The sequence below is a fragment of the Euleptes europaea genome, chromosome 12 (genome assembly GCF_029931775.1).
Source record: "Euleptes europaea isolate rEulEur1 chromosome 12, rEulEur1.hap1, whole genome shotgun sequence".
Taxonomy (NCBI): domain Eukaryota; kingdom Metazoa; phylum Chordata; class Lepidosauria; order Squamata; family Sphaerodactylidae; genus Euleptes; species Euleptes europaea.
Genome location: NC_079323.1, coordinates 65924277 through 65948822, shown reverse-complemented (window position 1 = coordinate 65948822; position 24546 = coordinate 65924277). Strand labels below are relative to the sequence as shown.

At 42.9% G+C, this 24546-nt stretch overlaps 1 protein-coding gene across 1 annotated transcript; it reads right to left on the bottom strand.

Moving 5' to 3' along the window:
- Positions 1 to 656: 656 nt before the first annotated feature.
- Positions 657 to 23646, bottom strand: PWP2 (PWP2 small subunit processome component). Its single transcript, XM_056858556.1, has 21 exons — positions 23615 to 23646; positions 21504 to 21616; positions 20767 to 20861; positions 20377 to 20476; positions 19618 to 19761; positions 16418 to 16553; positions 15162 to 15382; positions 14003 to 14146; positions 12762 to 12832; positions 10262 to 10398; positions 9681 to 9829; positions 8836 to 8983; positions 8288 to 8438; positions 7592 to 7772; positions 6255 to 6402; positions 5780 to 5888; positions 2763 to 2828; positions 2094 to 2312; positions 1600 to 1750; positions 1216 to 1290; positions 657 to 822 (listed from the first exon to the last, which is right to left on the bottom strand). Exons 1-21 carry the CDS (start codon positions 23630 to 23632, stop codon positions 663 to 665), a joined length of 2736 nt encoding a protein of 911 aa, XP_056714534.1. The 5' UTR covers positions 23633 to 23646; the 3' UTR covers positions 657 to 662.
- Positions 23647 to 24546: the final 900 nt, after the last annotated feature.

Genomic DNA, 24546 nt, shown 5'->3' with positions numbered 1-24546 from the left:
GATACAGTACCGGCTCATTTTCTCTCTTCTCTGATTTGGTAATCAAAATGCAAAAAATTAAACACATTTACTGCAATACTCTGAGAATCACGTTATGCTTCCCACATTACGAAAAGCAGCCCAACTACATCTTCTGAACTTTGAAGGCTCCCTACCACTAAACTTTCAGTTGGGATGGAGAACAGCAAATTTACAATATGATTTCCTCACTTTTACATGTTTTATCTACTGTCAGAGAAAGAGCCAGGCCTGAGATCCAACCCCCTACGCCACTCATAAGCAGACTCACAATTTTGGCAGCACACCACGAGCTGCCACTGGAAAAGGGAAGGAGGCAGTTAACAACCTCTCCAAGTGTGAGAGGAAAACTACCTGGGGAAGTTTAGATTCTACCCCATATACACTGACACCTCTCTTGACTGACAGATCAACACAGGCATTTTTTGCTTAAAATATACATATTAGTTATGTTATTCTGCTCCTTCAGAAGAATACAAAGATACCAACTTAGTAGGCAGAAGACTACCTCTTTGCTCAATCAAGTTGCTGCACATCCATATTACTTACATAAAATAAGTCCCTATGAGGGCTGTTCATTTCTCCTTTTAAATCCATGTGAATTTTAATAAACATCTTCAAAAATTAATAAAAATAAGTGTTTTTTATGAAAGCACAACTGATTCTTCCATGAGAGAATCAATACTGGACTCTTCCAAATCCTGCTGCTCTTCATCATTTTCAGATTCTTCTGCTGTACGTTTCCTTCCCCGTTGTTTTGAAATGGCCAGAATATATTTCATGTTATAGCAATTCCAGTCACAACTGTACAAAGAACCAGAGAAAGGGTTTAGGGTAAATTTAAAGAACTGTAACCATGCATTCCTGAAGGGGTAGGGGAATGCCCACAGGAGATGGCGTGATTCTGCGCTGGTATCCATGCCACTTGCGCCGTGCAAGCTGGCACGGACTCTGGCATTGGGTGACTTATGCTGGCCCCCTTGGACTGTGGTGGCAGTGAGGCTCTCTGACGCCAGCACAGCCTCCCACTCCCAGATTAGAGTCAGCCCCACTAGTATGGGAGAGTGGGGTGGGAGGAAGGAGGAAAAATGTTTTCACTGAGAGGTGCATGATTGTCTTAATCCAATCAGTTATCGCCTCTTTCTATTGAGAGGGTAAAAGTGTTTAAAACAAAACGAATTCAAGAAAAATACACACAGTTTGGAAATATCTTCAAAGTGACGCTGAATGCTCTTCTGAAGAAACTGAATGGTAGGCAGAAGTTTTCCTGACCTGCAAAAGCATAAAAGCTTGCATCTCAGTCTGTGTAAACATTCTGTACTTTTTAAAAATAAAACTACATTGTTAATTTTTACATTTAATATTTCAAAATGTTAATGTATTAAAAGAAGCAATAAAACCTCTACTTTTTGCAGAAGTAACACACGCACCAACATCTAAAGAATGTTGTAAACATCTAAAGAATGACTGGAAGGTGCTGGAAGGTTGCATTTATAAAGCCAAGCAGAACTAGGCTCAATTAATTCCCACTGAAAATTTTCTGGATGAACAGCAGATATGTCTTTCTAAAAGTTTACAAACCTTGTTTTTAACTTGCACCCATGCAGCATAAGCAATCTTTGAGTCCACATGAGGTAGAATTCCAAGTGACGAGATGTCTCAAAGGAAGAGGCCAAAAATTCCAGGATCTTTTCTATATACAGTTCGGGGAGCGATGAGCAGATCACCTCAACTATGTTTTTAAAAATAGGAATTGTTAATAGTTGAAACAACACAAAGACGCCTGACGTTTATCTGCAGAAAGCCCTACATTATACATGACCCATCACTAAGGCTCCTAGTTTCGATTTAGTTTTTTTAAAAAATCTATGTACATTTCCACATGAAAAAAATCAAACCTAATAAATCCCCTCCCCCCACCCAATTCCTGTTACCAATAACCATCTACCACTGAGGTCAAGCAGAGGATTTGATCCTACTGACTATCAGGCCTACAGTCTGGAACTCCAAAAGGTCTTGCCTTCTACAACCATAACACTGGCTTGACAACACTTTAAAGCAGCAGCCCAGCTTACTGTCATTATATGGCACATTTTCCAAGACTTCCTGGATCAGTTTCTTCTCATTCAGTCGAAAAGCCATGACAATCGCCTTGGTGTACTCCTTCTGACGTAGCACTTTGTGGACATTGCTAGGAGTTATGTCAATTTCCAAGTCAAACGGATCAAAGACCAGACCAGAGTCCAAAGAGTAGATCAGAAGGCCTTCTGTAGTGGTTGCTGCCCAGCTTCGTCCTGCAAAGGGTTATACTAGTTAAGAGCATGCAACTCTGAAGGATAGCATGCAGATATATTAGAGGTGAACTGATAAGAATGTTTTTATAAGTGATCTTAAAATGTTGTCTATTTGAACAAAAACAAATTCTTAAACTTTTTTGCTACTATAAAGCATATGGTCTGACTCTACAACAAACAGATAACTTGACTATCTCATTTTAGGATAATGTAATAAGTGATCAAAATATCTACTGACTAAATCATGGCTAAAGTGTTCTAGCTGTAGACTAGGACAGTTCATTTATTCCATTTAAGCCACCACAAAGCAGCTCCATCAACTCCTGAGCATCAGCTTAAAACATTATTATGCCTTTTCTCCTTCAGCAGCATGACATGCTTGCCAGGCCATGGGGAGATGAATGGGTGGAGAAAACATAATTAACAAACCAGATAAATAAAAACACCCACCAGTAGGAGAGAAGCGGAGGCAAGTCACTCTTATCTCTGGTTTAAAATGTCGAGAACTCATGTCACCTGAAACAAAATGAGAAGCAATTCCATAACATGCTGGATTTATCTTGTACGCACCAACTTTGACACAGAAAGTACATTAAGTTGGCCATAATATCTATGACAAAGACAGCTCATGAATTCATTCAGGTTCATACTGCGGAGGGAACTGATAGTCATAGTGTCACGGATTGTGGCGTTAAGGGGTCTACACTCCTAGAATGTACCACTTACTGAGAAGTGGAGCTATCTATTCAGCGAGACCTCACAGCCAGAAGTCAATGATAATTCCTACTACTACTGTAGGCTTTCTATTGAAGAATGCCCGAAAATTTATGAACAAGGGACTTCCTTTAAATAACATTTATTTCACATAAAATATATATGCATACACTCTCAAAACATGTCATAAAATACATTTTAACAGTCAGCAATGCATAGCCTTTATGTTGTGTACAATTCATTATGTGTAAGCTTAAGGCTGTATTAATGTTTCATGTAAGACTCTGTTGTTCTCTGGCTTTGCCAATCTTCAGAGAATATGTCTACTTAAGAGTCTTCATGAATAAGCCTAATAGGTTCTGTAGATGTTTAATGTAAGCACTGTATTATATGTACCTTGTGCATTATCACAGAGAACAGAGATCCCCCTTTCTCTGCAGGAATATCTCTGGCCTCTTACCCCTAGGAAGTTCTAAGGCCCTTCTATTAGTTAGAAGGGACCTAGGAACAAGCACAGGGAATTATCTATATAGGATACACAATCTTCATGCTTGCCAGCATTTGGAAAGTCAGAACAGGATCAGGTTCCATTAATCCCTGCTAGGATCAGAGGAGACTCAATATACCAAATATGATGAAGATCCAATACACAGACTCCCATCTCTGTGATAGAATAATGGGAATTCTAAGGTCTCCATCTTTGTCATGAAGCAGCCTGTCTGCATTTCACTTCAGATCCCAACCCCCATGAGGACTAGAATTGCTGAGCTGAATTCCCTTTCAAAAGGGATTTCTTAGCTTTTGGCAGGAAGACAGTAAATCTATTTTATAATAAGCAAGAAATGGTCAGAGGGTGAAGCTTGACAAACAGAGTCATCTTCCCTCAATCCCCTAAGGGGTTTTACATCTCCCAAGGTGAAGAGAGCAAAGCCAGTCAGCATTCAGCTGACCTCTAGTTACTCCTTCTTAATCTCAAGCAAGAGATTTAGAAAGCTGATAGCCAGACAATTCTGCATTGTCCTCTACCAACCTTTCTTCCCAAATTTTACATCTTTGGAGATGTTAAGAGAGTGAGGCCTGACAGCATTCAGCTGTCTTCCACCAACTCCTTTCCTGGCAGTTTGGTTCCCCCTTATATTCTCTCCAGATCAGTGTTATCTGATCTGAGAGGTGGAAAACTTTATGCCTTGAGTGACTATTTTTCTGCAATGGTGGTGTGTCATAGCCACCTGGCTTACAGAAAAGGCACCACCATTTTCTTGGCATTAAGTCACAAGTTCACCAGCTGTTACACTGCTTGTGAGCTAGGTCTGAGTCATCAGAAAAATGCATTATTTCTTCTTCACCCTGTAGTTATCAGAGGAACTAAAAACCCAGGCAGAAGTAACCTTCCTGTTAGTGTCGAGGAAAAAACTCCAGCATCTCTGATAAGTGGAGTCTGATAGTATTTCAGATACAACTATGAAGCGGGCAATATTATTTATACATTGTATATCTTGCGGCTTCAGTTTTCTCAGAACAGTTCTAGCAGGCAATTCATGACCTTTACTCTACATTACATTATTCAGAAAAACAGACTTTTATTTCTATATGCTTTATTCCACAGGATTTATAGGAAAACCACATGTACAGGCCATTCTAATGCTCTGGCCGGCGACAATAGATGTTGACTGTGTTCCACTCCCTAAGCAGTTCTTTCTACCCCAGAACGTTTAGTAGCCACAGGGGGTCAGGAGGGTGCACTGCGAGGGGTAAGAGATGAAATCGCTCTGTTTCTCCCATCGGTGCAGCTCTACTCACAGAATAGAGGGGAGAGAGCATTTCCTGCCCTTCTCCCCTCCCCACCGCAGCCTCCTGATGCACGCTGCTATTAGTCTGCATGGGTCTCCACAACCCTGAGAATAAAATTTCCTGTGGTTTGAAAGGACTGCAGGAGGGAGGGGAATGTGGAAAAGATCAGCAATCCCTACATCTTTAGATTGTAGGAACGAATCCTATGTTTTCTTGTTTTCCAAGTGGAAATATAGTAATACTGGTCACTATGATATTAATATTTAAGAGACAAAGTATTCCTCATTCCATAAACCCTCATCAAGCCCACTCAGAGTAGCAAAGGAAACTCAGAGGAGCAGCAACACAAAGGGAAACGTCACAAAGCAGGGACAGAACTGAAAGTGCTGCTTGAGTCAGCCTGACACTGAGCCAAGTATTATTTATTGTGCGTGCCATCAAGTCACAACTGATCCACAATATCCCCAGGATCATGGGGTTTTCAAGGTAAGGTAAGCAGAGGTGGTTTGCCATTCCCTACCTCTGCATAGCAACCCTGGTCTTTCCTGGCGGTCTCCCATCCAAGTACTAACCAGTGCTGCCCGTGCTTAGCATCCAAGCTCTGACGAGATCAGTCTACTCAGGGCTATTCAAGACACTGAGTCAGGAATTTAACTGCATGGAATTGGCTGCTGTATCTACAGACAATTTGTGAAAAGTTAACTTCCTAAGTGCACACGATTCAGTGCAAATATTCTTATATGAGCAGTTTCACTCCCCCTGAGCAAAAACATCATGCTACTGGTTTAAACGTGCAACTTGGTTTAAAGGTGCAACTGTTCGTGAGAAGTAATGTACAATATACTTGCTTTAAATATTATTGTCCTTTCCATACCTGCATGACTCAGCAAGGAAACTTTGCTTGTCGAGTAGAGCAAGTGTCATGGGTGAAATACTGAACATTACTAAAAAGCAACAAGTACCTCTTTTAACCCCTGGAAGAGGAATCGCCACACCATCATCATCCCCAGTTCCTTCATCTATTAATGCCATGCTTCCAAATTCAGTCATCTTCCTGCGATCCAGAAACTCCTGTGAAAAATTGAGTGTTCATCACTTTACAGCCTTCAGGCTGGACAAATTTAGACCAGGTGTCTGGAATTTGAGAATATGAACGGGCTGTGGTGGTTATTTTCAAAAAAGTGATGGCTGAAGTACTGTAATACCCGGGGGGGGGGAGAGAGTTTCTTGAGCAGCACTACAGAGCAACCAGGTTATTTATGAGCCCTGATTACTGTCTTGCAAATCACCTGAGCCAAAGACTAAACTCATTATCACTTCACCACTAGCTGTACAAACTCCTGTCTCATTACCTCATTTAGGTCAATTTCTTTCCCAAACTCAATAGCTATCCCTGTCCCAAAGTTCACAATCACCTTTCCCAAATCTGTCACTAACCTCCATTGCATCTAAGGAAAGATTGCAAGAAATTTCAAATTTCTTCACGATAATCTGTTCTTTGATGTGATAAATACAAACACACTTTGACATCCCTCCTGCCAGAATGGACTGCCCATCAGCTGAGTAACAGAGAGTAGTGAAAGATCTGAAGAAAACAAAAAGTGCAAATTAGTAATTTTATTAATATATTCCAGAGTTTAAAATCTCACAATGTTTTAACCTGTCCCAAGGGTAGTTACTCTGTGGAAACTGCAAACGTCTGAAAGAAAAGTCGTAGCAGCGTATACAACTAGCCTCCCATGAAAATGTCTTCAGCAGGTTTTAGAAAGAGTGCATCACTTCCACATTTAACTTTCTTGACATATAAGTAATGGCAGCAGTAAATGAGATTATCATCAAGGGATAACAAGGGTGCAGACAGTGGAACAATATGCAATAAGAAAACCGAACGTTTAGAGCATGATTCAGTGGCACCTGCAGTAGATCAGAAAATAAAGAATCTGTCCTACCCAGCAAGGGGGACACACAGAGGTGCCTAGTGAACTAAGACATCACCCTTCTTTCTCTCTCTTACCTCCCAACCTCAGTTGAAACCATCTTGAAAAGCATGTTGTGAAGCTACTAACTAAAGAGATCTAAACAGAAGAGGTCAGGATTAAACTATAAACAATATTATGAATAATATAATGTAATGAATTCATACCACAGAGCATTAACCATCTTTTCTACTAGTGGAAGAGATGATAAGTATTTTCTCGTCTTAGACTGTCAGACATGCTCCATGCCACTTAAAGATGTACTTGCAGTAATATTTTTGCAAAAATCAGATAGATAATAAATTCAACAAAATTATTTTCTGAAGAGTTTACCTACCATTCTCTTACTAATTTAAATGGTTATACTAATGAAGAGCACAATATAGTATTGCTCTGAATAATTACTAGGTTATCTTCTAAGATGGAACAAGCAAGGTGTTAACTGTTAATATGACAAGAGCTTTAATAGAGGTGTGAGCCCTGATTAGTCTTGCAAATCACCTAAGCCAAAGACTAAACTCATTATCAGTTCACCACTAGCTGTACAAACACCTGTTTCATTACCTAATCAAACCAATATTAGCACCACCATAGAGATACTGAAACTTCTCCCTGCATCCAAGATATATTGCAAGAATTAAAAAAAAATAGTTGTAATTCGCAGATTCCAACAAAGCCCGCAGGACACACACAAAGGAGTCATGAGAGAGAAGCATGCTATACAGTTTTCCTGCTCTTCCATTAAAACATGCCTAATAAAACCCACATTGAAAAAATGTTCACCAATATTCCACCTACTTCCCCTTAGCAGCTTGTTTGGCTGTTATTTTGTCCAGTTCCTTTCTTCCCATCTGTAGATCATGTCTTCCCTCAATTGAGCCAGTCTGCACTGCATTTTCATGGTCCCAGAAGGTTATCTGTCCATCCAAGGAAGCAACTGCAAGTTCTTTACCATCCGGGGAAAAAGCAACCGCAAGCACTGCAGATTTGTTTAGTGAGAGAAGTCAATGTTAAGCCTCGTTTCAAGAAACATTCTCACACATTCTACATTCTCATGCACGGTGCAGATGTAACACCCCAGCAGAACTTGGTATATGAATAAGCCTAAGGATTCTGATGTTTGATTTTTAGACATATGCAAAGAGTGGAAGGGGCTGGGAAGAAACATGCGAGCTTGAGGATTCTCAGGCTTAGTCACATAACAACCTGCATTGCTGTTAATTTATTGTTTTTATTTATTTTCATTTTTATGTCACCTTTCCACCCATCAGGATCCCCAAGGCAGTGAACACGAAAGCATGGTGAACATGATAGCATCTTTACAAATTAAGATTCCGTTTAGATTACCTGCTAAAATGCATTCAAGTGGCAAGAGTTGCATCACAGACAAGATTTCCTCACAGTAACTGCTCTTAAGATTAAAACTTCAACCAGGCAGGCTATCCCGAAATCACAAGTATCACATGAACAACGCTTAGAGAGATTTGCGTTTACCGTCTGAGTTCAGGGCTAGGGTTTCCTTGGTCCTCCAGCTATCCAGCATATCCCACAATCTGACTGTCTTATCCCAAGAGGCGCTTGCTAGAACACACTTCATTGGGTTAAAACATAGGCTACTGATGGGGCCTTCATGGCCAGCTAAGACCTAATGGAGGAGAAAAAATACATGTAAAACATGGAATTTACAAAGAGAATACCTACCTAAACACAACATTGTATCAAAGCATTTAAATGGATGTATCTAAAGCTATACCAGGAATTTCACTATCAGGCTACAATTACATGCAAAGTTCCTCTGGTTCACACTCCTGCACCCACATGCACAACGCAAGGCATAGCTGCGTTTGTAGTCTTTTTAATACATGTACGACTCATCAACTGTGGCAACAACAAATAGGGAATATCTTTTGATGCAACATTTTAAATATACAAGTGTGTGTCTGTGTGTGTGTGGGGGGTGTCTCTTCACTGGGGATAAAGCTGGGCTTAGGAAAGGGTTTCCAAACAGTTTGAGATTACAACAAAGAAAGTCTATTTCTTACATCTAAGAGTCGTCCACTCTGTACAGACCACAGAAATACTTCAAAAGAGTCCTGAGAACCAGCTGAAACTATCTCGCCACTGCTGTCTACGGCCAAGGAAGAGAACTGAGTTGGTCGAGGGGATGTAAATGTGCGGAAATTGCGGTACCTGTTAAAATATACAGAAATATAATTTAAGCACAAAAGTTAATTCTTCAGTTTAATACTGCCAACAACTTAAATTTCACATCTGAATATTTGAAAAGCATTTTTCATTTTATTTCCTATGACATGCTGCTTCAAGGCTTGATTCTGATATGGGATACTTCAAATTACCAAGTGTACCCATGTCATCTAAAGTGGTAAAACTATGTCAGAGGACTGTACTATAAGAATTTGTATATTTAACTGTGCCTTAATTAACCCAGTAAGGAGCCCCATGGCGCAGAGTGTTAAGCTGCAGTACTGCAGTCAAAGGTTCTGCTCACGACCTGAGTTCGATCCCAATGGAAGTTGGTTTCAGGTAGCCGGCTCAAGGTTGACTCAGCCTTCCATCCTTCCGAGGTCGGTGAAATGAGTACCCAGCTTGCTGGTGGTAAAGTGTAGATGACTGGGGAAGGCACTGGCAAACCACCCCGCAAACAAAGTCTGCCTTGGAAACGTCGGGATGTGACGTCACCCCATGGGTCAGGAATGACCCGGTGCTTGCACAGGGGACCTTTACCTTTTTAATTAACCCAACAAAGGAATTAATAACATAACTTTAGAATGCATCTAAATTAAGAACATTCATCTATAAACCCACTGGTCTGTACACCAAGATAAAACAAAACTCAGCAAGACTGAAAACTAAATGGACAATTTACCTGTGGAGATCAAAAGCTCGCACTGTTCCATCCAGAGATGCACTCAAAATTACATAACCTGAGGAGGTAAATGTTACAGCAGATATGCTGCTGGTATGTTCTGTAAAGGTAACAAAGCAGAAGCCGCTGCTGGTGTTCCATACCTTAACCTGAAAACAAAAACAGAAAATCCTTTATTAAGCTTTAGACATATTTCTTTTTCTGGGATAGACTTCCACAGGTCCCCCAGCCCCCACACTCCTTCCTTAATGGAGATAAGCTCCCACCAGGTCTTCCTCTAAGCATGGAATTCAGAATCACGCCACCAGCATCTCAATGGCAAGAACACCTCCTTTCACTCGCAACTGTACATCCCATTAATGATGTGGCTATATATCACGAGCAGAGCTGCCAACTTCGAATCTAAATGACTTCAGTATAAGCCAAGTGTGGATTTGCTCCTATTTCAGAACACCACCAATGCTTTTTCTAAAAAATAAAGCAAACACTCAGACGCATCAGACCTCTTTACAGTATATATTCGGAAATTGTAGGGCTGAGATAACTACAAATCCAGTTTTCATCAACAGTGGCGGGCTTACCTTCCCATCATCCCCACCAGTTGCCAAGTATTGTCCATCAGGGGAGTATGCAAGTGACACCATACTGTTGAAGTGGCCTTGCTGCTTCAACACATAGGACTCACTTTGCCACTCCCACACCAACAGCTGTCCCAGACCTGTCAAGAGAATGGAAAGGAAGGCTGGACATTTAGCTCAGATTTAAAGGAACCAGTTCAAGCTATTATTTTTATTTATTTATTTAATTAGATTTCTACCCCGCCCTCAATCCCCGGCCAAAGCCAGGCTCAGGGAGGCCAACAACACGATATCAAATACAATAAAATACTATAAAATGCAATAAAATCACAATATCAAGAAAACATTTAACTTCCCATAAAACATCAATAAGTTAACAGACAAGTGGTGCTCAATTGTTGACCATAGAGGTCACTATGGGCCTGGAAAGGCAGTCATGGTTCACCCCACAAGTGGTTGAAAAGTATATAAACTCAAAAAGGGAGAGTAGGGGGGAGGAGCAGAGAGGCCAGCACTGATGGGAAATCATAGCTGCCCTCAACTATAGGCCTGGCGGAACAGCTCCATTTTACAGGCTCTGCGGAATTCCCTGAGGTCCCACAGGGCCCTGATCTCATTAGGAAGGAGTTCCACCAGGCCAGGACCGAAAAAGCCCTGGCCCTAGGTGAGGACAGCTGAACGCTCTTTGGGCCGGGGGCCACAAGGAGGTTGTTACTGGCAGAATGTAATGCCCTCTGGTAGGTTAGGCTAAGAGCATGTGCCTGGCCCAAAGTCCTCCAGCAAGCTTCCATGGCAGAGGGGATTCGACCCTGGGACTCCCAGATCCCAGTCAGACACACTAACCAGTACATCACACTGGCTCTCAGTTTCTGAACACCATCCTGACCCAAACATTCATTTAGTACTGCTTGTTTCTGTGGCGTTCAGCTTCTTGTTGCTATCATTCCTATTGGGAATGGTGTGTGCTTATCTACTGCTCAAACATGATTCCGACTTACTTCCTGGAATTACTGGCTTGCTTTCCATTGCAGCAAATAAGAGTCAGTGCACTGTCATGCCAGAATATCAAACAGGAATCTGGGAGTCCCAGGTTCATGTTCCCACTGTCCCCCATGAAGTTCACTGCATGCCTGTGGGGCAGTCATTCTCTCTCAAGACTAACCTACCTCCCAGAGATGTTAAATTTCCAGAACATTTGGGGGGGGGGGAGACACAGAAATTTGGGGGGAATTAGAACACATGTGATACTTTCCTATAGAACAAATTTTTTTTCCTATTTTAAAAACATTAAATGCATCATTTATAACTTAACATATAAAATGTATTATTTGGTATCTTTATGGAAGTTTTAAATATACATGCCCTCATTTTCTATAAGAAAAATTGTAAATATACTCCATAGTTTCAATTATTTATTTCAAAAGGTGGCACTCCACACCAATTTGGTGTACATCTAATTTTTTAAAAGTGCAAGTCTCCACAGGGTTTCAATGTGATTTAAGGTGCCTCCTGCCCTGGATGGGGTTGCACTTCACTTGAAGGAGCATATGCCTGTAGGTTGGGTGGTGGAGGTGACCAGGCAGGCTTCTACCAGCTTCCATTAGTTAGCCAACTGTGGCCTTTACTGGACAGAAAAGATCTTGTCACTCAGATCTTGATAACATTTACATTACTGCAATGGATTCTATGTGAGTCTGCCCTAGAAAAGTATTCAGAATTTCAAATGCTGCAGCCAAAACACTGACTTGAGTGGGCTGTAGGACCGTATCACCCCAGTCTTAGTCCTACACTGGCTTCCAATTTGTGTTCAGGACCAATTCAAAGTGCTTGTATTGACTTTTAAAGACCTGTATGGTTTGGGACCAGCATACCATAAGAACTGCATACTCCCATATGAACCTATTTGACCATTACAGTCATCTTCTGACTGTAAAGTGTATGCTTTACAGAGCAGTTGTTTTATGTTCGCAACCCGAGAGAAGGCCTTCTTGGTCACGGCACTAAAGTTATGGAACTCTCTTCCAGGGTTATTTTTCCCCTTCTATCACTGTCTTCCACCAGCAGGTGAAGACTTCTTTGTTTCATCTGGCAGTCCCTCAATGACCCTTCCTGCCTTAGGTTTTAATCGCTGTCTTTGTGTTTTATGTATGTATTTTAGTTGTGGTTTTATGATCTCTTCTTAATTATAAGCTGCCTTAGCAGCCCTGATTAGGCAGAAAGGCAGGATACAAATTCTGTAAAATAAATATCTTTGGTCATTTACAGGTTGTTACGTTTTTCTACAGAACATGAAATTTATTTGTCTCTGTGCGTTATAGACAATAGCCCCGCCGTGTTTCACATTATTTCTCAACCCAGAATCAAACAGAAATGAAATCATAAGCTTGTAAATTAGCTGGAATTTGACAGCTCTCAAGAATGGTGATTCATTTGTAAGTGAGCTTTCAGTGGTTGAAGCAAGTCAATTGTTATCCCAGCACAGCATTGATCAACAGTTGCACACCTGAGCATCCAAAGGCGATCCAGTCACCAGTACTGTTGATAGAAATAGCCGCAATCTTCTGGTCCGAAATGCTAAGTTAAAAAAACCAATAAATTTAAGTTCAGATAGGCTGACTGAGCCCTGACCTGGATGGCCCAGGCTAGCCTGATCTCGTCAGATCTCAGAAGCTAAGCAGGGTCAGCCGTGGTTAGTATTTGGATGGGAGACCACCAAGGAATACTAGGGTTGCTGTGCAGAGGAAGGCACTGGCAAACCACCTCTGTCAGTCTCTTGCCATGAAAACCCCAAAAAGGGGTCACCATAAGTCGGCTGCGACTTGACGGCACTTTATACACATATATAGGCTGACTGAAAACAAAGCTTAGCTTCTTATGCTGTTTTGATAGGGACATAATATCAGATAAAGACATTAAACTACCAAAGTAAAGAAGACAAAACAGAACCCTGGAAGCATCTAATAGACTAACATTTATTCCAGCAATATAAAGGAAAGAAGGATACTGAAGCCAGTATCTTTTAGCACAGTGAAATCAGGAGGGATTTCGTAAAACAGTGAAATCAGGAGGGATTTCGTAAAATGGATCCTAAGGCCCACTCTAAAGCAAGATACACAAACATGCATTTCTATTTTCACCATGTTTGTTTTAAAATGTCCCACTTTAACCCGAGAATATCATTATGCCGAGGTCAGTGGATCTGCATAAGTGTATGCTTTACAGAACAGTTGTTTAATGTTGTGCTTCTTTAAGGTGCTGAGAAGAGCGACAGCTTTACAGCGAATGCAGTATGTTATGGGCAGGCTGAGAGGAGACTGTCTGCATCCGCTGATGTGCATTATACTGAGGCAGCATTAAACCCTTCCAGTTAAAATACGCTAAATATGCTAATACTGTGTGATTAGCTAAATATCTGACGCTGCTTAATATCTGCAATATTCAGATTTTTATCTGGCATTCAGTAATTAAATTACACTTCATCAATTGTAAGCGATGGATGGCAGTCAGTGTCTCTCTACATTACCAAAGATTCTTTGATTTTAAAATAACAGCCTCCTTGCTCAGATACCATACAATTATAACTAGCGGCTTTTCAGAGCCATATAATGCAAAGTGTAAACCCATTCAGTTCAATACAGGAATAACTCTACCTAGGATTGCACAGAAAAACTAATGATGTTCAGTGTTTCCTTTAACAACATGACACTAAAATGTCTTCAATCAATAAGGACTACCCATACTAACCTTAAAGAATGGATGAGGTTGAAGTATGGAAGCTCATGGAGATGAAAAATTCCAGAAGCAAAGCCAGTGACAAGTAGATGGGTTTTCTTGTGATATGCTGCAGTGGTCAGGTTGTTAAAATCTCCTTCTTTGTTGAAAAAATACCTGTATGAAAAGTGAAATGTTAGGAAGCTGCAAGAGGTACTAGTGACTCATATTTAACACAAGACATATGCTAACTAGTATTTCCAATGCAAGATAGAGGACTGGACTAAACAATGTGGCAGTCCCATTTCTCTAGGCGTTACAATTTTGGGTACCTCAGAAGAATTACAGCCAACCCTACAGGTCTCCTGAAAATGACAACCAGAACTTTATAATGCCTAAATTGATGGCACAAAAAGCCAACAGGCACGGAGGAGGGAGGCTGCAATAAAAATAAAAAAAAAGGAATTGGACAGAAAAAAATTGAAATATTGTTTCATAATTCTTTCTCTTGGCTGTGGCATTCTGTGCCTAGTGGCCTTTGTGAGAGCCAATGTGGTGTAGCGGTCAGACCATCACTGAAATCTAAGGGAATCCCCACTCAGGCCACGGAAGCTTGCTGGGTGACCTTGGGCCAAGCTCCACCTACCTCACAAAGTTTTTGTCAGGACAAAATGGAGAGGAGAACTATGTAAGCTGCTCTGGATTTCTCTTGAGAAGAAAGGTGGGGTATTAAGTAAATAAATAAAATTCTGTCCTTAGGGGTTCTGTGATTCCCAGCAATGCCTTTTCAAGGACCACAGAAAGCTGCTGTGGGAAAGGAAGGGTGGGGAAAGATGTACCCCTAAGCAGGGCAAACGACTGCACCGAGGGCTGAGAGTTCTTCCACCTACTCAGCCCCTACCTCCCCATGCACAGCTGCTCCTCCTCCTGTATTGTTACATTGTGATTTAAAATCATTATTCGTTTTTTGGTTTGTTTTTGTAGCTCAGAAGTCTACTTACAAATTAGCCACTCACTTCAGTAATGCCCGTAACTCACGTAATACAGGGCACATGCTGAAAAGAAACCAATGGAGTTTGGTTTTGGCGGCTAAAACAAAAAACTTATAAATCATGGCTTTGGATGCAAGACAAATATGTTCATTAAAACAAATTCCTCCTGTACTGCCATAGCCCCCTGAAAGATCACTTACTTGGCAGCACATGAGTATTTCACTTTCTTTCTATTCTCTTGTTCAATTTCATTGACTTTTCCTCGAATCTCTTTGCCCTGTTGCTCTTCTGTGAACTCTTGGTCTTTTGTCGATTCCTCTTTGTCTTCAGTTTGTTGTTTGGGCATTATAGGTTTCAAGCCATTTAGTTCTGTATCACACTGCCACACACACAAAGCCCCATCTCGACTGATAGTGTACAGCTGGAACACAAACACATATATAACTACTACAATCACAACACAATAGAATCGAGCATTAAACCAATGAATTAAATAGAATTTCATGCCACTAATTCAATAAGAAATTAAGCAAAGGTTGGTCACAGTTCACTAGAATCTGTTAGCCACTGAAATGCATTTGTAAGACAGGGTCTCTTAAAAATCTACCTAGCCTGTAGTTATCAAAATCACTCCCTCTGTTTTCTATAGTGTTTGGGTTTTAGGAGAAAAACTGAGCCAACAAGACCTTCATATTAAGTTTATTGTTCAAATTTGGGTGCCAGATATGTATATAAATTAATATTAGTTGCCAGTGCCCAATTCTACAACCAGATTCCCATATGAGATGGGTTTAGAGATTACGAACATAATTGGGTTACTCTCAAGAGACAAGTTACTAATAAACTTAAAACCACTTCTCTAGTCCTCATTAATGATAAATTTGTTAAAGAAACAAACATTTTGACCTGAGTACACTTATGCATGTGCCTTCTCTGTTCGGGCTCCCATCTCGTGGAATGGCAGGCTTGAAGAAGTCAGGAAGCCTCCTGCTGTCCTGGCTTTCCACAAACTGTGCAAAACTGAATTATTCAAGAGGGCTTTTCTACACAGGCAATAGAGTCCCACTAAACTAAATTATTCACAAAGATACTTGGAAAAATTATGAGGGACTGCGGTCTATACTACGGTGTATAGCTTGCTCAAACCAGGATCCTGCTATGTAATTCTTGCATCATTTAATATGTCACGTTAATACTTATGCTTTACTTCAGTTCTGTTTTTAGACTTCTGGTTGGTTCTACAACTCAAATTCCTATTGTACGGTCCACTGAATGTCCCAACCTGTCAATTTTATTGACTCACTCTGTGTAATCCACCTCAAGTCCAAGTGAGAAAAGCAGGCTGTAAATAATGTACATAAAATAAAAATTTAAAAATTCCATAGTTTCCCCAAAACAAGCTAGCTGATAACCTAAAAACATAGATGATGTGAAAAAACACAAAAAATGTACATACATCCAGACTGTTTTCTTCAAAAAAGCAGGAAACTATGGAATCCTTATGACCTCCTAGAGCATAATAAATCAGATTGGCCCATCGTTCTGCACCAAAAATCCATGTTGACATATCCTTGCTGCCAACTGCAAAACATCTGCAAGAATTAAAAAAACAACAGCAAGAAATATACTTAGAATATTTGAATGGACAAACCAATAGTTACTGCATAGGTCAAGCAAACAATCTAGTACACAATACAACTGATTAACAAAACAGCTGATGATAACCATGGGAAAGACACCGAGGACTGAAGAGAGAGAGAGTTAGATGCAACTGTGCCCTTCCGTTCATGAAGGGAGCTTTACACTGGACTCTTTCCATGAACGGAAGGTAACTACTGGATCCATTTCACAGCCCCCAATTCTCATGCCTTCAGTGGTTCTGGAGATCTGCTCAGTTTAAGCTGGAATATCTACTTAGGCAATGCCTTACTGCTGATGCCTAAATTGTAAGTTTTCTAGAAATGTCCAATTATATGAGATTAAAGAGATTAAACAGATCAAGAGACAATAAAAATAATTTCAAAGTGGCTGACTAACTTTTAAAGATAGTAAATGTGGAAAAACAGCTGATATTGGTTGATCATCAGGGAACCATGTAAAGATTCATGTTTAAATAATACAGCATCTATTTAAAAATATTTGTTTTGAAAATGTCTATGCAACCTCTCCAAAATGTTTGCTCAAGGTGGCTTAATTGAATTATTAAAATGGGGATGATCCCATTATAAATCATGGGTTTATCATATCTAATGGTAAACATTATCCTCCCCCCATATTGACCAAAACATTCATGGGGGAGGGATCACCCAGGGATGTTAAAACCCCCAGGTTTTTCACAAAAATCTGAAAAGGAAAAAAATGTAAGGAAGGTTTTCAGAAAATTGGAGGTGCCTGCACTTGCAGACGTTAGAACTTCAATTAAAAAAGAACTCACAGTGTAGCACCACAACTGCCATTCTAGGGCTGCTACTGCAATAAATATTACTGAAGCATGTGGCAGCGATGATGAGATGGTGTGGGGGGGGAGAAGTCTGAGAGAGAAGAAGAAGAAAGTGAAAGTGGTGGTATGTTCAGGGGGAGAAGGCAAGAGCAAGCAGCGATGGTGTTAGGAGGGTTGGGCCAGAGAAAGGCATGGCGGCAGCAGAAGAGTGGGGAGCTGAACAAGGGGTGGGGGAGAAGAAGGGGCCAGCAGGGGTGGGTGGGATTTTGCTCCTTGCAAGTCCTTCATGGTCCCAAAATTGTTTTATTCTAAATTGATTGACATTAATGAAAGATCTAGGACAAAAAACAAAAACAGAAGTGTGCACAAGAGATACAAAGCCTAAACTGACTAGAACAGGGGTGTCAAACTTACGGCCCGCTGGCCGGATCCAGCCCCTTGAGAGCTGTTATCCGGCCCGCTAGCCAGCCAAGGCAGCCACCCCTCCCCCAGGCTGGTTGGGAAGAGGCTGGTTGAAGCACTTGCCCCGAGCATGGGGAGACGAGAAGTGCAAAAGCGAGGCTGGCTGCAGGGCAACTCTCTGTGCCTCCGAACTCCCAAGATCAGCGTAGGGGTGCGGGGTTCGTGCTCCAGCCCCACTGCCGCCTGCAACTGCTACCACTCAGCTCCCAGGCCCAGCCAGTGCCACCCGAAGTCTCTGCAAAGGGGCTGTGCCAAGGGAGGGTGGAGCGGGGAGGGGGCAGAGCGGCCTGCCACCCGAGTCCTTGGATCCCCCGCTCCCACTTCTCCGAAGGCTGGGTGGGGGAGGAGGGATGAACAAGAGCTCATCCAAAGCGTGGCTCAGAGAAAGAGCTCTACAGGCACTTCAGTAAAGCTCCAGTGAGCGCCTGCTTGAGCACAGGCACGTGGTGGCGTTGGGCGTGCGTGGGGTGAGGTAACTGCACGTGGCTTGCTCTCTCCCTTCCTCAGCGTGGTGCAGCGTTGTGCTGCTAGCGGAGCTCCTGGACTTGGGCCCATCTAGGAACAGCCCCACCCCACGCCCAGTAAGGAATGCGATGTTACCCACACACCTCGATTCCACAGCCATTTACATTGGCGTCTGCATAAATCCAGGCATGTGTATTCATTCTATTTGATCAATCTCTTCTCTCTTTTTTTTTTGCCCTCCCATGTATTCTGGTCCCCGTGTAACTAAGTGCAGACAAGAATCGTTCTCAAACATATTCCTCAATGGGGTGAAAAGAGAAAGGGGGAGGGGAGAGAGAAAATGCTGGGAATTCTTATACTTGATCACTTCAGAGGAAAGGGAGCCTGGCTGGGAAGAGCGCCACTGAAAACATCCACGGGATGTACTACAATGAAGGACAGGATTGTTCATTAGAAACAATGGGAGAGGCTGCACAGCCCATTGAAGATAATAGGAGCCTGGATAGCCAATTGACTTGCATGAGCTCCATTGAAATACATTACAGCACAAAAAGAGTTGCAAAGAAAATGTGGAATGGATTTTCCAGTAAGGTTTCTAAGCCCAGATACACTACTCTGGGGCTGAAATGACAGCCCCCCGAGTGGAATGACGGCCCCTGGGACTGGAATAAAAGTACCCAGAGTGGAATGACAGCCCTGGGACAAGCAGATGTATTCTGGGACTGGAATGAAAGCCCCCAGACTGGAATGATGGCCCCTGGGAAGAGCAGAAGAGTTCTGGGACTGGATTGACAGCCCCAGGGGTAGAATGACAGCCCCTAGGGCTAGCACAAGTGTTCTGGGACTGGAATGAAAGCCCCCAAGATAACGTAAAAGTGTAATTATTCTTTAACAATTCATAGAGGTCAACACAATTTATTGTTTTAAAGAGTTGTTGATTATATTCATATATTATATACGTTGATTATATACGTATATTTAAAGAAAAATATTTGTATAAGGGGGGTGCCATTTTATACTTTTGCCCCCCTTCAAAAAAAATGTAGATCCTGCCTGACACACACCCTCCCCGCTCCTGATCTAGGCTGGAGAGGTATGGCCCGGCCCGGCAACACTTATGTGCAAGTCTCGTAACAAATAGGTTCGATACCCCTGGACTAGAACAAAATGTCCAGAAGTTTGCAAGACTGTCAAAATGTATCACAAGAAGCACAAGTTTGAACTGATTTTGCATATATTTGCAGATTGTCTTTGATGGAGTGACAAGTTACATATTTTAACACACTTACTTTGAATCATCAGTCCAGGCTATGCATGTTGTTTCATCATACGCACCATAATAAGTTGTGTCAAGAACAAACGCATTAAATTCTCGTTTCTTCCCTGGGGCATGGTACATCAGAGCAACCTTGTCCTTTGTTACCACAAATTTCCTGTTGCACAGAAAATACAGAGTAGGCGTGTTGCATATAATTCAGCAGGGCAAGAAAAATCAATAAAACGAAGCCAAACAATATTAGGCAAGAAACAATTATTCAGAGAATTAAGTAAAACTGTGTAAACGTCCAAGACAGAAATTATCAACAATTATTTTTTGTCCTTATTCTATTATCTCTAGAATATACTTGCATACAGGACAAAAACTACATGTCCATCACTGTTTAAAGCAGAGGCAATAGAATATTTTGTTCCTCTTCTAAGAGTCTAAAGCAGAGGTGTCAAACATACAGCCTGCGGGCTGGATCCGGCCCCTTGAGAGCTCTTACCTGGCCCGTGAGCCAGCTGAGGCAGCCGCCACCCCCCACTCTCGATCCAACCCCCTCCCCACATTCCCGATCAGGGCTGGAGAGGCATGGCCCGGCCCAACCAAGTAATATTTGTGCCATATCCAGCCCTCATAACAAATGAGTTCAACACACCTGGTCCACAGATTTTATTTATTTGGCCCCTATTTTAATAATGGGCCAAATTTAATCTGGGGATAATTTCTACTTGCACAATTTTGTCAAATGCAGGGGAAAAATTGAGTTTAAAATAGTTCCTCTTACTTTCCATTTGGGGAGAAGCAGACACTATGTACAGGTTTATGAAAGTGGAACTGGTGAATCACAGATTTACTGATCAAGCTGACAAGCAAGGCAGCTCCCACTACAGGAAAGAGAGCAAAGAAAAATATGCTTCTATAGAACAACATTCAAACAATATACTCTGACACAGTTTGAAGCCCCCATTCTAACTAAAATAAAGTTAGTTTTATTCAAGGGAATTTAATTCAGTTTCTCAGCAATGTCATCTGTTGGCCACAACAGAATATACAAAACAGAAAAATATCATTGAAAGCGTATCTAATATTATTACAGCTTAATATTTATGTTAAGAAAAAACTTCTTACTCATGTTTATATTTCTCTTTGGCACCTGTCAAAACAAAATAAATACCTTCGTCAACAAGTATGGCAAGGTTTCCATCTAGAGAAAGTCCCACGCATGTGATATTGTATTGGGCTGCCAGTGGTAGCGTCTCAGACTTGTTACTAGGGGAAAGAATCAATAAGATGTTTGGGTTTTCTTTTTTAAGCATGCAAAATAATAATCAAAGTCATAAGTTTAGTTATACTCTTCAGTTCAATTCAGCAATGATGATTCAGCTAGAAAAAGACTTATGCACACAAATCAACCTTAAAGACTGCGTTTCTAAATGCAAAAATACAGCTATTGAGGTTGAGAAGAGAATAGGAGCTCTGTGCAGAAAAGCTCACCCGCCCATTGACTCACTGTGCAAGGAGGGAGAGTGGGCACAAGTGCACTGGCCCCATCCCCCACCAGACTCCTTCTCTTTCCCCTTGCAACAAAATGGCTAAAAGCACTTGGCAGAGGTTACCTGTTATTCCTTTCTACTAGTGAATGAGTTTGTGAGCTTTTGCTGTAAGAGAATCAACTCTCACATCAACCCCTCGCCACCTCAACTTAGTGCTACTCAGAGGATTTGTATACCCAAGGGAAACATGACCCTCCCCCTTTAGAAAGCCAAACAAAGTTTTTAAAGTCATCTTATTTTGAGATAAATACAGTGTGAAGATTATCCAACATACTTCATCCATTTAGAGAAGTCCTTCAAAGGCTTGCATTTTGTTTGGGATAGTTCTATTGTAACAATAATGAGAAAAAGAGCTTACTTTTTCAAGTCAAAGACAGTAATTCTGTTTCCCACGGGACTAATCAGAGAGTTCCCATCTGGAGTGAAATTCAGGTTTCCACATCGATAAACTGTGCCCAGCAAGTTGGAGAACTAGAAGATAGCAATAATATGAATGTGAGTGAACCAGAAAACTGAGGTAGACAAGTCCATATCACTACTCTCTTGAGAATTGCTTCAAATATTAATTTTTGAAGTTACAAATGAAGTATCTTAACAGAACGTAAACTTCAGAATGAATCAATATATCTAACCCTCAACGTGGCCTGATCTGTGGATTCTTAAATCCGGAGACTGGAGCCATGAAAAGACCAGACAGATCTTTTTACAAACCTGAAAAATGCCCTGGTTTGCAGAAAAATCTGTAATCTTAAAAAATGAAAACAAAAATTTCAGGGTTAACTCTCCCAAGCAGCACCTATAGCTCTAAGAAAGGAATATCCTCAGTGGCCATTCCTAGGCAACCACACAGCCTTCTAAACTTGGTTTCTGTCAGTAAAAGCCAGGGCCCTTTCCAGGGCTGTTTTGGCCTTTGAAAGAGGACTCATTGGGCCCAGGCCCAGTAGCAACAACCAGGCGACTTGCTACCACACAATTTGCATAACCAACCCAGGCCTGGCTGCTTGCTACTGTTCAATAGCAGCTACATCACCAAAGTGTAGTGATTAGTGGTTAGAATTTCAGACTAGAATCTAAAAAACCAAGATACAAATCCCCATTCTGCTGTTAAAGCCTGGGGTGATCTTGGGCCAGTTATACATTCTCAGCTCACCTCACAGAGTTGATGTGAGGATTCAATGGAGAAGAATGATGTCAGCTGCTCTGGATCCCCATTATGGAAAAAGGAAGGTGGGTACAAATGAAATAATAAATATAACTGAAGATGGGGGAGCAGATAAAATTTAGGTTGGTGGATGGGAGGGAGAGAAAGAAGCAGGGAAATGTGAGGATGTGGGGATTGCCAAGAGGAAGAAAAAAGGAAAGAGTGTGAAAAAGGTGATAAAAGTGGAAATGAGGTGCCTCCCGCAAGTCCTTGGGAGTTACCCACCAAGCAACTGGGCCCAGTCTGGCAACCAACACCACACAAAGCCATAGTTTTCCTTGGCCGAGGCTGCCCGGGGGAGGGAAGGGGATCACACTGAAGACAAGATAGCAGATAAATGTTGGTTAGTTCATGGGCGGGAAGGAGAGAAGGAAGAAGGGAAAGGGGAGATATTATAATGGCTCTCAGGGAAGGGGGAAAAGAAAGAGTTGGGGGAGAGGAAAATCAGATGTCTCCACAGTTCCTTGCAGGGCCCCTGCTGGCACACACCTATTTTCCAAACATGGTATTCATGTGAGAAAAATTTGACAAGGAGCCCAACAATTCTTCCTTGAAAAATTGACAAGACTAGAGAAAGCAGCTGGGATACTATGAAGACTGATAGTAACTAAGAAGAAATATCTTCGCAGAGAGGGAAGCTATGGTGAGATGGAACTGGAAAGCTGCTCTAGAAAGGGAAGAATACAGAGTCAGAGCACATGGAGGAGAGGGAAATGAGGGTATCTGACTGGAAATCTGCCCTTTTCCCAGAAGCTCAAATAGAACAAACATGGAAACGCAGGGATTAAACCTGAGGCCTCTTCGCGTCTCTGATGCCTTGCTCCGCCTGCACAAAAATTGGATCTGAACCATTGCTGGGAGGGGCCCAGAGACGCTCACAGTCTCTAGGGGGGGGGGAGTATTCCGAAGCGACGGCGCAGAGCGGCGACAAGGCCTTGCTCAGCCCCCACGGCCGTCGCCGCCTCCTGCGCGGGCTGAGCGCGCCCCAGGGAGAACCACAAGGGCGCTGGTTTCAAGAAAAAGAAACCCGACCCTTCGTGCGCCGAGGAAGGCTTCGGGCGCACGGGCCCCCTTTGACCTATGCAGGAGACGAGGATCGACCCGCCTCCCCGCCCCCCCCGGCGAAGACCGCGCATCAGGTCTCCACGAGCCCCGCCGGCCGCAGCGGCTTCAGTCAGAAACCGCTGGGCAGATTTCACGGCCACGCGGTTGAAAGGGGCACGAGGAAGGCGGGGGGGGCGCGGGGGGAGCGCGCCACACCGGCCCACCTGGTAAGCGAACTTCATCCTCGCGCCGGTCGCCACGCCGGAACCACAGACACATGGGGGCGAGGGTGGCCCGGAAGCTCAGCCATCTTCTTCCGCCTGGCCACAAGCACGAGCGGAGGGCCTCGCCGGCTCCCTGGCTGCGCCCCCTGGTGTCGGGGAGGGGGAAGGCGAGGGGGGCCGCCGCGCCGGCTTCCAGCGAGACGCTCCGTCCTGCCGACTGCTGAGCTTGGGGGGGGGGGGGACGTGCCGCTAGAGAGCGGCAGACCCAAGGCAAAACCTCCCGCGCCCGCGCCGCGTACCGTCTGTCCCCGCAGACTCCGGCCCGGCCGGCATCTATACTGCCGAGGGGAAGGAGTTGGTCGAATGAGCTGCACTACTTCATAGTGCAAATGAAGGAGGACGTTTAGGAAGTCATGGCAACTACAAAGCGAGCCCAAGTGAACTGAAAAGGCACACCCGCTCTGCTTGCTGCGCCAGTTCCCTGCCTGCGTGGAGATCTGAACATTTCGAGATGGAAAGACGCCACCATGCGTGGCCTGAAGGGGCAGGCTGCAGCCCACCAACGCATTCTGCGGACAAGAGCCCCGCCTGATCCTCCTGGCAGGTGGAGGACGTGCGCGCGACCTGGCGGGCCTGCAGCGCCTCGCTTCCATGGACCTTTCGGCCGCTTCGCGCGCCGCCGCAGCCGCCACGAGCCCGTCGCTTAGTGCTGCGCGGGTAGGCTGGTGGCCGGCCAAGCAAATACTGCGCGTCCACCAGTGCTTGGAACGAGACGGTGGGTTTATCCAAGAGCAGGCAGTTTAGCAGCCAGCGTCACATTGAAATCCGGTCCGAGGGGGCAATCTGGCCTCAGGGGCTCCTTTTTTGCCCCTCCATATGTTTGAGGTTGTGTTGTGTGTTAGGTTTTGCCCTCTCTACAATTGTAGTTTGTT